Here is a 14,760-nt window from a genome sequence, read left to right as displayed (position 1 = left end):
GACGAGGATCGGGGCCTGGGGGCAGGACTGTGGCCCTCACACCTTTGCAGGCCCCTGCTGACTGGCTCTGGATGAGATATTGAGCTACTCGTGAAACCCTGGCCCAAACTGGAAATCGTAAGGCATAAGAAAGAATTGTGCACATACTAGCTGAGCTGGTGAGGGAGGAGGAGGGAGAAACAGGGCAGGATTTAGTGTGCTGACCCCAGACGCGAGGAGGCTGGGGCGGCGTCTGGTCACCTGTCTGTGGGAGTTTCTCCCCCACAGTAATACTGCTACCGGCCTCTCCCCGCTCCCATCAAGGCAGCCCCCAGAAGGCATCCCAGGGACAGTTTCCCATCCCAGAAGGGTTGCAGTCCAGGCCTGACCCATTTTGCCTGCCCTGAGCCTTTAGCCGGAGCCCGCCCACCCCTGGCTTTCAGAGCCTGTCTGCCTCAGAGAGCCAGCGGCCAGCCCCTAGGCCCACCCCAGACTGACTGCCCGTCTGGTGTCTCTCGTCTCATTCTGTTGGCCAGGATTCCTACGAGGCCTCCCCGGGCTCCGAGACTCAGCGTAGGCGGCGGCGGCGGCACAGGCACAGCCCCACCGGCCCGCCAGGCTTCCCCCGAGACGGCGACTATCGGGACCAGGACTATCGGACCGAGCAAGGGGAGGAGGAGGAGGAGGATGAGGAGGAGGAGGAGGAGGAGAAGGCCAGTAACATCGTCATGCTGAGGATGCTGCCACAGGCAGCCACTGAGGATGACGTACGTGCCCCCCCCATGCCCCGGGCAGGCGGCAGAGCAGGAGGCCAGGCTGGGTCTCCTCCAGGGCCCTCAGCTTCTCGCTCACCCCGACCTCAGCTCCTTTTATCCCTTCTCTCCCCCAGCACTGATCCGTCCTCTGGGCAGGCCTTTGTACTCTCCTGGTCTGGAAGGGAGGAGTGTCGGATAGGCTGGCTTGGCCAAGGGGCTGTGGTGGTGGGTGTGGGAGGGAACAGGGCATTCCTCTGGAACATTCCACTGGTCATCCATCCATTCTGTATATGTTGATTGAGGGCCAGATGCTCACCAGACCCAGAGCCGGGTATTCCTGGTGGCAGAGATAATGCAGGGCCCTGCAGCCCTGGGGATAGGGAGGGTCCCCTGGGATTTTCTGAGGTTTTATTCACACTCTCTCCCCATACCCTCACCTCTGCCCTCTTCCGTCAGCAGCGCCAAATCTCAATGGCCTGGCCACAGAGTCCTGCGTTCTCTGACTTCCTTTGCTGCTACTTACAGCCTCCCCACCCTGTGCTCCATGACATTTCCTTCCATATTCCTCCCTTTTCTTGTTTCCTTCTCATAGAGGCTTCCCCTAACGAGCCCCAGTAAAACCCCAGAGGGCCACTAGAATAGTCTCCTCCCTAGCCTCCCTGAGTCTCCTCTCTGCCCGCTTGCCTGCGTTTTCTGCCCAGCTCTTCTCCAAACTCTACCAGCTGCCCATTTTGTCACAGAGAAAAATCCCACCTGTGTATTTGGCCCACCTGCCATGTTCAGGGTCAGACAGTAGCTCCGTGCTGACATGTGTTAAGGATTGATCACAGGGTGGGCCACAGGCCAGGTCTCATTTAATCCTCACAGCCACCCTGCAGGGAAGGTACTCTGCGTGTTTCCATCCTACGGATGAGGAAGCCAGGCCCCCAGCAGTGAAGCAGCTTGCCCCAGGTCCCACAGGCAGTGAGTGGCAGGCCAGCGAGTGGCAATGGAGCTGGGGTCTGGCCCCGGGCAGCTGGATTCCAGAGCCTACATTCTTGCTGTTTCCTGAGCCCTCCCTGAGTATTTGCAGTCCTAACGAGCTCCTCCGTGTTTCTTTTCATTCTCACGTGTTTCTGTGTGTGTGTATGTGTGTGTGTGTGTGTGTGTGTGAGAGAGAGAGAGAGAGAGAGAGAGCTCCTTTTTTTTTCACCTGATGAGGAAACTGAGGCCCAGAGGCAATAAGATTGCCGCCCGAGAATGCCCAGGACATGTTCCCAGGCTTCTGCAAGAAGCACCGCTGGCCTAGAGACCCTACTTCATCTGGTCCAATCCCCAGACTGCCTCCGCAGCTTCCCTCTGGCTTCATCCAGAAAGCTTTCCAAACTCTGTCACCACACCTTTTGGTCTCCACCCCAGGATACTGCTCCACGCATGGCCTGGGGGCACACGGCCAGGCTCTGCTCAGACCCGGTCCTGCCCTTGTGGTCCTGCCCTTTGTGGTATTCGCATAGCGGGTCTCTCAGGGCAAGCCCCAGCTCCCCTCACCACGGCGGCTGCACCAAGCCTGTCGTCAGAGTCCCCCCCCACCCACCCGCAGGCCATTCTTCAGCTGCTGGCTTGGCTCCTTCTTTCCTTGCTCTCTGCCTCTGAGGGTCATCACGCTGCCATGCCCCCGCCCCCACACCATGCCCCTTTCATTTCACTCACTCTCTGCAAGTCTGGGGCCGAGTGCTGAGAGCAGGTGCTGGTGCGGGCCCAGGGCTGTGGCCACTTGGGGACAAGGCCCAAGAGAGCGAGAGGAGGCAGTGCGTGCATGTCGCCGGCAGCCCTCCAGGGTCCCGGAGGCCTCCGGTGGCCCCCATGTGCTGAGCCTGCCCCCACCCATATCTCCCCGTACAGATCCGGGGCCAGCTGCAGTCCCACGGAGTGCAAGCACGAGAGGTCCGGCTGATGCGGAACAAATCCTCAGGTGAGCTTTTGTTCCCAGTGCCTCCCCTTCCGCTGGCCAGCCTCAGCCTCCAGTCTCCCTCCTGCTTCTGCCTTCTCCCTCACCCTCCCTGCCCTGCCTTCCTGCCACAGCTGGGAATGGGCAGCTTGGGGGTGCCCTCTCTTCTTCTCTTCCCCTCAACCCATACTCCTCACAGCTCTGGGGCTGTCGGGGAGGGGGTGCAACACTGAGCTGAGTGCTCCCCGGGGGCAGGGCCAGGGCCAGGCTCCGGGGAACCTCCTCTTTGGGACTCTGAGTATCTGAGGTGGTAACCGCCTCCCCATATACTCCCTTCCCTTTCCCTTCTTCTCCTTCCCCTGCCCCTCGATCTCCCCCACATTTTTCTGGTAACAGCCTGTGACCAGAAAGTAGGTCTGACACGGTCCCACTCACGTGTCCCAAGAGGGGAGGCAGGGGATGGCTCTTATCCAAGGGTACATCCCAAGGAGCAGCCAGGATTTCTGGCCTCGCTTGTTCCCTCCCTCCCTCTTGCAGGCTGCTTGGAGCTGGCCTGAGGTTAGCAGGGTGGTGGGGGGGAGTCGTCTCTGCAGGACCTCTGGCCCAGGCTCCCCAAGGCAGGCACAGTGGGGCTTCACTGCCTGGGCTTCTCTCGCCATCTCTCAGTCTCTCTCCTCCCCACACCTCCATCTCTCTCTCTCTCTCTCTCTCTCTTTCTTCCTCCTCCTCCTCCCCCTCTCCCTATTCTTCTCCCCCCCCAATTTTCCTCTCTGTCTCTCTCTTCTTCCCTCCCTTCCTCCATCCCCCACCCCAGATCATACTATTTCATCCTCCTGTGCATCCTCACAGTTACTCTTATGGAGATCAGGCATGCCCCCCCCAAGCCCTGCCATGTCTCAGCCTCCCCGTGTGTGTACCTGCAGAAGAGAAGCAGCTCTCCTGCAGCCTCAAGCCCTGGATCCCTTTCCCAGCCCTGGCCAGGCCTGGAGTCTCTCTTGGTAGCATGTAGGTCTTGTTCTGCTTCACCCCAGCCAAACTGCACAGTGGCAGGGTTCTGGTCTCTCTCTCTTTCTCCATAAGGTGGTGTCCTAGGTGCGGCCCCTTCTGGCACTTCTCCCAGGCACCCAGTGATTCTTTAAGGTCTGCCTGGCCAACCCTGGCCCCCATTCTCCTGCTGTCTAGGAGGACTTGCACTGTGGGTGGCTGTAATCTTCCTAGCTTGGCCCTGAGGCTCCCTGGTAAGGCCCACCTCCCCTGCACTGTGCTAAGGCCGAGGCGACGTTGTGTCCCTGACTCCCCCTGGTTTCTGATGGGCCTGGAGCCCTTCCTAGCCTCACCAAGCAGCCTGGCCCAGGTTCTCTTTTGCTGCTTTGATGAAACACCTGTCCCAGGACCCCTCCTGGGCAGTGGCCTCATGCTGGGCCCCACCCTTCAGTTATTTGTTCTGGCCCATGTGGAGTCAGCAGCCTGCCCATCCGCCCTCTGTCCTCTGACACAGATCTCTACTTGTCCCCTTTCCCTCCCACCTCCTTTCCGTCTCCGTCACCCCAGGCAGCTCTGCCTGAGCCCCTCTCTCTGTCTTTCTTCCCAGCTGGCGTGTGTGTATCTCCCCCTCCCCCCCACCTCTCCCACTCAGTTATCCTCCTTCCCCCGTCCCTCTTTCCTGACCCTCCAGGCCATCTACCTTGCCTCCCACCCCCTGGTCTTTCTCTGATTACTTCTCTCTCCCCCTTTTTTCTTTTCTCCTCTTCCCCCCCTTCCCTCTCTGCCCCCCTGGTCCTCTCCCCTCGGGTCCCACCCCCGGGAACGCCGTGTGTCCAAAGCTGTTGACTAACCCACTGCGTCTGTATCTGAATGCTGTCTCCAGGTCAGAGCCGGGGCTTCGCCTTCGTCGAGTTTAGTCACTTGCAGGACGCTACACGATGGATGGAAGCCAATCAGGTTGCTTTGCCGCACTTGAACCCCCCCCCAAACAAATACTACTTTGTAATCGAGCGCTCCCCATCGCCTGATTCTTACGGACACAGTTCCCTGCCCTGTGGCCCTGTGTCCCATCCCCCCCGCCCCCTCTCTCTCCCCCTTCCTGACCCTCACTATCTCCTCTTCCCATCTCTTGCTACCCACTGGGCTTCCCATCAAGAACCCACACTCACCACTGGCCCCTTCCCACCACCAGGCACTAGCGCTGCCCCTCCACCTCCCAGCTGAGCTTTTGGAGAGAGGGCCACCGGGGAGGGGGGAGGTTTCCTTCCATGGAGGCTCCCACTCCTCGGGGACCACCCTGCTCCGGGGTTTAGGCAGAGCCAGGATCTCGTTCCACTCTCAGGCATCACTGGAAGTCTAGCCACTGGGGAACTTAGTTGTTGGCACACTAACTAGCAAGTCCCGTTTTGCCAGCTCTCTGCATGTGAGTTTGGCCTTTTGATTTCCATGCGAGAGGCCAGCACCGCTCTGTTGATCTAAAGTACCAGCCAAATGCGATAGAACTCACTTCAGATGCCCTAGCCCTCCCCCGCACCTACCCCCCACAGGAGTCACCACTTGCCCACTCCGCTGGGGGCAGGCCTGCCTTCTCAGCAAGGAGTCATGCTGTCAGGAAGGGAAGGGAGCCTGCTCCCCCACCTGACACGGTCTCCCCACCCAGCAGCTTTGGGACCGTCAGAGACCCAAGGACCTGCTCTGCTCACCTACCCAGAGCCTGGCTCACTGGTGTGGGGCACGGAAGGAAAGCGTCAGGGGAGGAAGGGTCAGATGTGGTGGAAGCGGGGCTCCGCAGGGCGGCCCTGGGGCCAGCTCTGCCCTAATGCCGTGGGCCCAGGACCCAGCCAGCCCCGGGAAGACAGCCTCACAGCAGGAACTTCCATCTTTTAAATATGGCTCTTTCTTTTTCCCCTTCTCCAGCACTAGCGCGCGTGCGCTCTCTCTCTCTTTCTCTCCCCTCCTCTCCCTCCCCTCCCCGTCCCCCTCATCCCGAGTGTAGCCTGTGTAGTGCTGGCCCTGGGTGTGGCCTGGCAGTGTCAGGGTCGAGTGGGGGGTTTTCCCCACTGTCCGGCAAGCGTCGGTCAGCCGAGCACTGTGTGCCTGGTGGCGTGTGTTCACGTGTGCGTGCGCGTGCCCGGAAAGGCAGCAAACAGCTGCGCCCAAGGGCTGTGGCGCTTTCCCTCCCTCCTTCCCTTCCTTCTTCCCTCGTCCGTTCTCCGACCTCCCTCCGTTCCCTGTCCCTCATCCATCCAGCTGAAGGGCTCGCTCACTCTCTTCTCCTGTGCTGAAACGGTGCGTGGGGCACTGCTGCCTGGGCCTCACTGTGCTCTGCTTTTTCCCGCAGCACTCCCTCAACATCCTGGGCCAGAAGGTGTCCATGCACTACAGCGACCCCAAGCCCAAGATCAATGAGGACTGGCTGTGTAATAAGGTACAGGGGCGGTGGGCAGCGGTTGCCATGGATAGAGACAGCGGCGGTGGCGGCAGCGTCTGTCCCCCTGGGGCCTCTGAGGTGGCATAGGTGTTGGGGACCGGCTCAGCTCAAGTAGCCACCGTCCCTTGCCGCCTGCCCACCCACCCAGGTGTACTGGGCTTTCACTCGAAGCCAGGCTCTGCCCTCAGGAGGCGCAGTCCTGCCTGAAGTCCGAGTAGGCTTTCCACAAGTTTTTACATAAGCGACTAACTAGTGACGGTGGAGGCATGGCGTGGTGTGTCAAGTGTGGACTTCTCGAGCCGGGCTGGCTGGAATCGGAGCCTCCCACATCCTCCTTGGTCTCTGCCTCACTTTCCTCACCTCCAAAACACGAATAGCGATGACCCCTCTCCCCCAAGGGGGTTGGGAGGATTCCGGTGTGGCGCTTGAGAGGGTAACCCTTGGGACAACGTCTAGCCCACGGTTAGCTCCCTTTAACGTGCGCCTGTTCTCCCAAAGGAAACACAGGCTGCTTTGGGAGCCTGTGTCAGGTGGCCCAACCTTGACAGACACTCTGACAAAGCCATGTCTACCTGAGGCTGAGGCCACAAGCTGTAGGGTCTTGCAGTTGTATTCCCTACAAGGAACCTGAGGCTCAAAGGGGTGCCACTGTGGGTTACCCTTGAGGCATGGCTTGCACCCGATCACAGGGGACGTGGATGGTACCCTGGGTTTGGCTCTCCCCTGGGGCCAGCCTCCCAAGCAGCCCGGAGGTAGCCTTGTGCTGCCACAGCCCCACCTCCCGCAGCCAGCTGGCAGCCCTAAGACCTAAGGGGAGGACTGAGAGCTGGCTGAGCCCCCCACCCTCCCCACAGTAAGAATTCTGCCTACCAAGGGAAGTGGCACCTTTTTGTTTTAAAAGAGAGAGTGTTATCAGAAGGCAGGTGTCCATTGTCTCTGCAGGGGTAGGGACGAAGTGACGGTGGCACTCTGTCCCTCCTATATTTTCAGAGACTCCTCAAAACCAGGGAATTCTCTCCTTTACCCTCCTGTAATTCCCCGCATCCTGTTGGTCACCAGGTCCTGACGCTTCCATCACAAAAATGCTCTCCCTTGCGATTCCCGCTGCCCAGACCAACCGTCACCCTCTCCCTCAGTCGCCGTGGACCTCTCCTCTGCTGTGCTGGCCCTTTGTGTCTTTCTCTCGCCCTCTCACCCGTAACATTCCTCGAAACCACCTCTAACCACGCCCCTCCGCCTCTGCTTAGAACCCACCCCCCAAGTCTGAGCTCGAGCGTGACCACCCTCCATAATCCAGTGTCACCTGCCCGTTCCAGCTTCCACTTCTGCCTCTTTCCTCACCCTCCTGCGCCAGCTACAGAGAATGTCTTGTTCCCTTTGCTAGCACTAGCTTCCCAGCAAAACCAGACCGAACCAAAGCAAACTTCTGGGCCTCCCAGATCAAACATCCCACCAACTGTCCCCAGCTGAGCGAGCCATGCCCCTCTTGGACTGTTCCCCTCCCCGGGTCCCCACAGATAAAACCTGCCCCCCCCGCCCGTGCTACATCTGCTCCCTGCTGTTAGGCCGGGGGCTAACGTCCTGGGCCTGCGGGGCAGAGCCTGGCACAGGAGCAGTGCGTGGGGCCTGACCGTGGGACGGAGATAGAAATGTAGAACCTCCAGGCATAGAAAAGCCGGGGGCTCCTGGAGGCTGCCATGTCCAGGGTTGGGTTCTCGGGAACACCATCGTAGTCCTCGAGATAAAGGAGGGATGGGAGTCTGGCCAGAGAGGGGCTACTGGCTTTTAGGTGTGGAAACACTGAAGGTTTCTGAAGAGGGAAGCAAGTTTTAGGAAGAGGAACCTGCTAAAGGGACAAGAAAGGGGGCGGTCCTGGCAGTTGGTACCTCAGAGGAGGTGGCACTTGTCACGGGTGGGGGAGTTGTTGATTTCCTGAGTTGAGGAGGTGGCACTGAGGGACAAACTTGAGACCATGTGAGGTGAAGAGTCACAGACTGGGAATGACAGCCAGGGCCCCCTGCCACCCCTGACCCTGGGACCTTCCTTTCTGGGGCATGGTGGGGTTCCCTGGGGGATCTCTGGATCCAGGTTTGGAGGGTGCAGTGGAAAGCCACACCCACTCTGACAGCCTGGCCTGTGCCTCGCAGTGTGGTGTCCAGAACTTCAAACGCCGTGAGAAGTGCTTCAAGTGTGGCGTGCCCAAGTCAGGTGAGGCCCTCCTCCCTCCCCACCTCCCCGGGACATGGGTAGAAGTGGGGAGAAGGGTGACCAGCCTTGGAGTCTGCCTCCCCCTTTGTCACCGGCCTGTCTTCTGCTGCCCCTGACAGAGGCAGAGCAGAAGCTGCCCCTGGGCGCGAGGCTGGATCAGCAGACGCTGCCGCTGGGTGGACGGGAGCTAAGCCAAGGTCTGCTCCCCCTGCCACAGCCCTACCAGGCCCAGGGAGTGCTGGCCTCCCAAGCCCTGTCACAGGGCTCGGAGCCAAGCTCGGAGAACGCCAATGACAGTGAGTCAGTTGTTCCTTCCTTTCTCCCTGCCCTAGGGTGTCTGGGCTGGGCTCTCCAAGGCCAGAGAGATGGCGGTGACCAAGAATTAGTCCTCCCAGGGTCTCTGCCTGGTGGGGGGACCGACGTGATGTAGGGAGAGCAGGGGAGGAGCATTGCCCGACTCGACTTTGGGGGTGTGTTGGGAAGGGTCTCGGCAGGTGAGCGACTGAGCTGGGACTTGGACTGACAAGCAAAGTTTATCCAGGAGGAAGAGGTGAGAGGAAGCAGCAGGTGCAAAAGATACGGAGGCCAGAGGAGAGGGGTAGTGGGGAGACACCAGAGGGTAGGGCTGGAGCAGAGTATCCGGGGTGCCCCCTAATGCTGGGCCCCTTCCCGCAGCCATCATTTTGCGCAACCTGAACCCACACAGCACCATGGACTCCATCCTGGGGGCCCTGGCACCCTACGCGGTGCTATCCTCCTCCAATGTTCGCGTCATCAAGGACAAGCAGACCCAACTGAATCGTGGCTTTGCCTTCATCCAGCTCTCCACCATCGTGGTGAGGGCGGCACAGGGGGGGGCCGGGCAGCCAGGGTCCCGGCCCCCGGGGCGGGGAGGAGGGACCCTAACCCCAGCCCCTGACCGCGGCTCCAAGCCTGGCAATGGGGCAATGGAGCCGGGGGCCTCCCCGGGCCTGACCCTTGTGCCCCTGCCTCCCCTTCTCCCGTTCCAGGAGGCAGCCCAGCTACTGCAGATCCTGCAGGCCCTGCACCCGCCGCTCACCATCGACGGCAAGACCATCAACGTTGAGTTTGCCAAGGGTTCTAAGAGGTCAGGACCCCACCTGTGTCCCTTCCCAGCCGGCCCCCCAGCCTGGGGCTTCTCATCTCACTCCTAGTCTCTGACATCCTCCCCAGGGACATGGCCTCCAACGAAGGCAGTCGCATCAATGCTGCCTCTGTGGCCAGCACTGCTATTGCCGCGGCCCAGTGGGCCATCTCACAGGTACTCAAAGACTCCCCTCTGCCCCAGCATCCCCACACTGGGGCCACAGTCTCGACCCTCCCGCGCCCTCTCTGCAACCAGGAGGGCTGGCTTGCTGTCTGGCTTTCCGTGGACCCCAAACCCTCACAGTGGCTGCCGTGGGCTTTGGGGGCCTCGCCGCAGCTCCCTTCCCAGTCACCTCCTCCCAGGCTTTCAACTTCAACACCATCGTGGCTGCTTTTCGCTTCTATTTGGTTATTTTATCATCCTGAATTGTTACAACTTCTTTAATAAAACGGAATTTATAAGTGGCTGAAAGAAAATTGGGAGATGAAAATAAAGAAGGGGAGGACGGTGTCTTCCTTGACCTGACACCCAGCGCTTGAACTACGCCACACATGTACCAGTGTCAGCCCTGGGAGCATTTTGGCACGAGTCTTCGGTCAATTCTTGTTTTTGCCGCTGCCCTGCCCTGCTGTGGCCGGGCGGCCCTCACACTTCACTTGTCTGAGGCCTGCATGCTTTCTGTCAGCAGACAGACACTAGCCTCACCTGTGGGCAGATGCTTCTTAGCTGGTTCCCCTCCCCCTGCGCCCCTTCCTCTGCTAATAAGCCCCTCCCACTGCCCCTCAGGCCTCCCAGGGTGGGGAGGGTGCCTGGGCCACCCCCGAGGAGCCACCGGTCGACTACAGCTACTACCAACAGGATGAGGGCTATGGCGGCAGCCAGGGCACAGAGTCCTCCCTCTATGCCCATGGCTACCTCAAGGGCACCAAAGGCCCCGGCATCACTGGAACCAAAGGGGACCCATCTGGAGCAGGTGAGCCCCAGCATCTTTCCCTGAGCCTGTGGCGGGGGGTGGCAGGCATGGGGTCCTGGGCCCCATCATTCACAAGCATTCTCCTTCCCTCCCTGTCCATCATTACAGGTGCGGAGGCCTCCCTGGATCCTGGGGCAGACCCTGTGTCACTGCAGGCTTTCTCCCGCGCCCAGCCTGGTGCCGCCCCTGGCATCTACCAGCAGTCAGCAGCCGAAGCAAGCGGCAGCCAGGGTGCTGCCGCCAACAGCCAGGTGAGGGAGCTGGGGGGATCTTGGGGGGAAGGGGCGCGCAGGGGGCATCGGCAGACACTGAGCCCTGTTCCCCTGTCCGGCCCTGTGACCAGCCATATACCATCATGTCACCCGCTGTGCTCAAATCTGAGCTCCAGAGCCCTACCCATCCTAGCTCTGCCCTGCCACCGGCCACCAGCCCCACTGCCCAGGAGTCCTACAGCCAGTATCGTGAGTAGCCATGGCCTGCGGGTGGGGTGGGGTGGGGGACGGGGCGGGGAGTTCCTTAACAAAGCAGAGAGGAGTGTGACCCCCCCTTTCTCACCCCCCCACAGCTGTTCCTGACGTCTCTACCTACCAGTACGATGAGACGTCTGGCTACTACTATGACCCCCAGACTGGTCTCTACTATGACCCCAACTCCCAGGTGATAGGGTGGCCCAGGAAACGGGTGGGGTCTGTAGTTCCCCCTCTTGAGGTCTCCCCTCATGCCCCCTCCCTTGCCCCTCTCCCAGTATTATTACAACGCTCAGAGCCAGCAGTACCTATACTGGGACGGGGAAAGGCGGACCTACGTTCCTGCCCTGGAGCAGTCGGCCGACGGGCATAAGGAGACAGGGGCCCCCTCGAAGGAGGGTAAAGAGAAGAAGGAGAAGCACAAGACCAAGACAGCCCAACAGGTGAACACTGGGGGCCCAGCAGTCACTGGCTAGCTGTTTGGTGCCTTCCAGTGAATGCATTTCTATCCGCTTTAAGCCTCCGCTGCTGGGGGAGGGGCAGTTGTGTACATGGCAGTGACTGTGCTCGAGAGAGACCAGGCTGCTAGCCCAGCTCTGCTCTTTGATGTATGACGTCGAGCCAGAGCAGTCTCCTCAGTATGTGGTAGGGCGGCCCATCTCCCTGAGTGGCCAGTGCCGTCCATCCGGGCGAGCTCAGTCAGCTTTCCTGTCCCCTGGTGGGAATCCTCGCATTGCTTGCATGCCAGAAGCCAGGCTAGCCCTGCCTGTGGAAACGAGTGGGCACACAGACCTCCTTTGGGCCCAGAACCCCACTCGTGGGTATGTGTCCAGGTCTGTCTCCCCCAGAGAACTTCTTACGGGCCCATCAGGGTGTGGAAAATGGCCATTGCAGCATCTGGTAGGAGTGGGCAGTTGGAGGGAACTTCGGTGTCTTTCTGTGGAGGAAGAGTATGACAGTCTGGGTGTAGCACTTAGAAGCAAGAACTAAGTGTTCCCTTGGCAACCTGGTAAATTCTGAAAAAGGTGTCGACCCCGGGGAGGCGGACAGAATATGGAATGTGGCATAGTATCGCATGTAGAAGTTAGAGAAAGCCACCACCTGCCCCGTAAAATGAGAAGATGAAAGCACACAAAGAGCAGGGTCACGTGGGTGCTTGGGAGGACAGGCACAGCCCAAGAGGGCTTGGCCAGGGCCACTGACCACACAATGATGAGAAATGGGGACTTTCACCTCCACCTCCTCACCCCTGCTTGAGGCCACAGGGCAGGAAGGGGCAGTGGACGGAGTTGGCGGTGCCAGCCACTGGAGGGCCCCTGAGAGCCTCACCTCCACCCTTACCCCTAGATTGCCAAGGACATGGAACGCTGGGCCCGCAGTCTCAACAAGCAGAAAGAAAACTTCAAAAACAGCTTCCAGCCCATCAGCTCCCTGCGAGACGACGAGAGGCGGGAGTCAGCCACCGCAGATGCCGGCTACGCCATCCTCGAGAAGAAGGTGTGTTGTGGCCACCCCTCTGTTACCTGCCCCCCAGTCTTGTCATTTCAGTGGTCCCTCTGTGGAGTCCCTGAATGTGTGTGTCTATCCACCCCAGGGAGCACTAGCCGAGAGACAGCACACCAGCATGGACCTCCCGAAACTGGCCAGCGACGACCGCCCAGTGAGTGGCCCGGGCAAGAAGAGCAGCGGAGGGGTGGGGGCTCCAATCTAGCTGGGCCTGACCTCCCTCCCCGACCCTCGCATTCTCTAGAGCCCACCTCGGGGCCTGGTGGCAGCCTACAGCGGGGAGAGCGACAGTGAGGAAGAGCAGGAACGCGGGGGTCCCGAACGGGAGGAGAAGCTCACTGACTGGCAGAAGCTGGCCTGTCTGCTCTGCCGGCGCCAGTTCCCCAGCAAGGAGGCGCTCATCCGCCACCAGCAGCTCTCCGGGCTGCACAAGGTAACTGAGGGAGGATTGGCAGGGAACCTTGGCTCGGCTTGGCCCGGCCCGTCCTGGCCCAGTCCGTCCCGGGCCAGCCGCTTCACGCCGCCTCTTGTCTGTCCCCTTGCAGCAAAACCTTGAGATTCACCGACGAGCCCACCTGTCAGAAAACGAGCTGGAAGCACTGGAGAAGAATGACATGGAGGTGAGGTGTGACCCATTCCTGGACTCCATCCCCTCTGTCCCTTGCCGAGTGCCTGTCCCCTCAGGCAGCTGGTGCTCCAGTCCCTCAGCTGCATGGCTGCTCGCACCCACGAGATCCTGCCCACAGGACCTCAGACCTGTTAGCCAGGTCCAGCTCCGTGGGGCCCCTGGTGTTTCCTGCAGAGAGTGATCAGCTCTCCCATTCTCTCTCTCTCTCTCTCTCTCTCTCTCTCTCTCTCACACACACACACACACACACACACACACACACACACACGCACGTGTTTTCAGCAAATGAAGTACCGAGACCGCGCAGCCGAACGCAGAGAGAAGTACGGCATCCCCGAGCCACCAGAGCCCAAGAGGAGGAAGTACGGCGGCATGTCCGCAGCTTCTGTGTAAGGGCTCGGGGCCATGGGGAGGGGCCACGAGGAGGGGCCCGGGGCCCTCCGGCCGTCACTCACACTATCCCACTGGCCCCTGCAGGGACTTTGAGCAGCCCACCCGGGATGGGCTGGGCAGTGACAACATTGGCAGTCGCATGCTCCAGGCCATGGGCTGGAAAGAGGGTAGTGGCCTGGGCCGCAAGAAGCAGGGCATTGTGACACCCATTGAGGTGAGTCTCCCGTGATCCCATCCCCATCCTCCAGCATTCTCTCTCTGCTGCACCCCCATCCCGCAGCCCACCTGACAGCCTTCCTCTCTCACGTAGGCCCAGACGCGGGTGCGGGGCTCTGGCTTGGGTGCCCGAGGCAGCTCCTATGGGGTCACTTCAACTGAGTCCTACAAGGAGACACTGCACAAGACAATGGTGACCCGCTTCAACGAGGCCCAGTGAGCAGCTGCAAGAGCTCTACATATGTCGGGTGTCCAGCCCGGGGCAGGGGAGGGTAAAGTGGTGGGTGGTCTGAGTGGGGCCCTGCACCTGTCTACCAGCCCACTCCCCAGCCAGAGAGGGCCTGACCAAGTCAGACTTTGAGTTGGTGACTTCTGTTGGAAAACTGGGCTGGGATCATGCTCTTCTTTTTGTAATAAAAGCTGAAAAGTCCATAGCTTGCATGTCTCTTTCTCACGCGCCAGCATGGTTTGTGGCGCACACACAGGGACATAAGCACAGGTGGACAAGGGGCCTCATCAGGCCGACGGGGGTGGCAGTGGTAGGATTCACGGCATCTGGTGCATGGGGGCTACCAGCTTGGGATGAAGGTGGGGGGTTTAACAGGAACTTCTGGCCTGTGCCCCAACCCACAAGATCCTGGTCACAGCCCCCTCGCCATTGTCAAGTCCAGCAGGTCTCCATATACCAGGAAATCCCACACCAGCGGGGCACCATCGGGCTTCAAGTCCCCCTTAGAGCCAGCACTGGGAACCTCCCACCCCCTGGCCTTGCCTCCGAGCAGCAGCTGCACCCACTGTACAATTGCAGGGCTAAACCTCAACCATGCTTGGCCCTCCCTCGGGCTGGGGACTGCCCAAGGGCATCTCCAAGTGGACAACAGTGGGGCACTCTGGCACCCGTCACCCCTGTGCCCTCGATGGGCAGATGACCCCAGAGGGGTGGAGCTAGAGCAGCTCAGCCTGCCAGTCCCAGGTCACAGATGCCACATCAGGACCAGTGGAGCCCACACTTAGTCCCGTCCTCTCCATGTAGCACAGAACCCACCCCTCTGGTCACTACAGACCAGTCTGCACCCTGTGATGCCCAAGTATGTGTGTGCTTTCAGCGCAGGTCTGACTGCAGTGGAACATGAAGCTGAGGCTGCCCTCTCCTGGCCTTGAAAGACTGGGCGGGAAATGGGGCCG

At 60.3% G+C, this 14,760-nt stretch overlaps 1 protein-coding gene across 9 annotated transcripts in view; it reads left to right on the top strand.

Moving 5' to 3' along the window:
• Nucleotides 1-14,005, top strand: part of RBM10 (RNA binding motif protein 10) — a 28,380-nt gene extending 14,375 nt beyond the window's left edge. For 2 of the 9 annotated variants that reach the window (XM_045790441.2, XM_045790444.2), the window contains exons 4-24: nt 516-746; nt 2,616-2,685; nt 4,529-4,602; nt 5,987-6,073; nt 8,224-8,284; nt 8,404-8,580; nt 8,960-9,120; nt 9,295-9,392; nt 9,479-9,566; nt 10,179-10,365; nt 10,474-10,616; nt 10,709-10,826; nt 10,931-11,022; nt 11,111-11,275; nt 12,180-12,329; nt 12,427-12,492; nt 12,583-12,771; nt 12,884-12,958; nt 13,249-13,355; nt 13,444-13,573; nt 13,670-14,005. In XM_045790441.2, the coding sequence (XP_045646397.1) occupies nt 516-746; nt 2,616-2,685; nt 4,529-4,602; nt 5,987-6,073; nt 8,224-8,284; nt 8,404-8,580; nt 8,960-9,120; nt 9,295-9,392; nt 9,479-9,566; nt 10,179-10,365; nt 10,474-10,616; nt 10,709-10,826; nt 10,931-11,022; nt 11,111-11,275; nt 12,180-12,329; nt 12,427-12,492; nt 12,583-12,771; nt 12,884-12,958; nt 13,249-13,355; nt 13,444-13,573; nt 13,670-13,795 (2,595 nt within the window). In that variant the 3' untranslated portion in view covers nt 13,796-14,005. The remainder of the gene's footprint in view (nt 1-515; nt 747-2,615; nt 2,686-4,528; nt 4,603-5,986; nt 6,074-8,223; nt 8,285-8,403; nt 8,581-8,959; nt 9,121-9,294; nt 9,393-9,478; nt 9,567-10,178; nt 10,366-10,473; nt 10,617-10,708; nt 10,827-10,930; nt 11,023-11,110; nt 11,276-12,179; nt 12,330-12,426; nt 12,493-12,582; nt 12,772-12,883; nt 12,959-13,248; nt 13,356-13,443; nt 13,574-13,669) is intronic. The other 7 variants (XM_045790442.2, XM_087860275.1, XM_045790446.2 and 4 more) reach the window with 4 other exon arrangements.
• Nucleotides 14,006-14,760: the final 755 nt, after the last annotated feature.

The sequence above is a fragment of the Ursus americanus genome, chromosome X, assembly GCF_024610735.1.
Source record: "Ursus americanus isolate L20-20 chromosome X, mUrsAme1.1.p, whole genome shotgun sequence".
Classification (NCBI taxonomy): domain Eukaryota; kingdom Metazoa; phylum Chordata; class Mammalia; order Carnivora; family Ursidae; genus Ursus; species Ursus americanus.
This window is presented reverse-complemented; position numbering and strand designations above follow the sequence as displayed.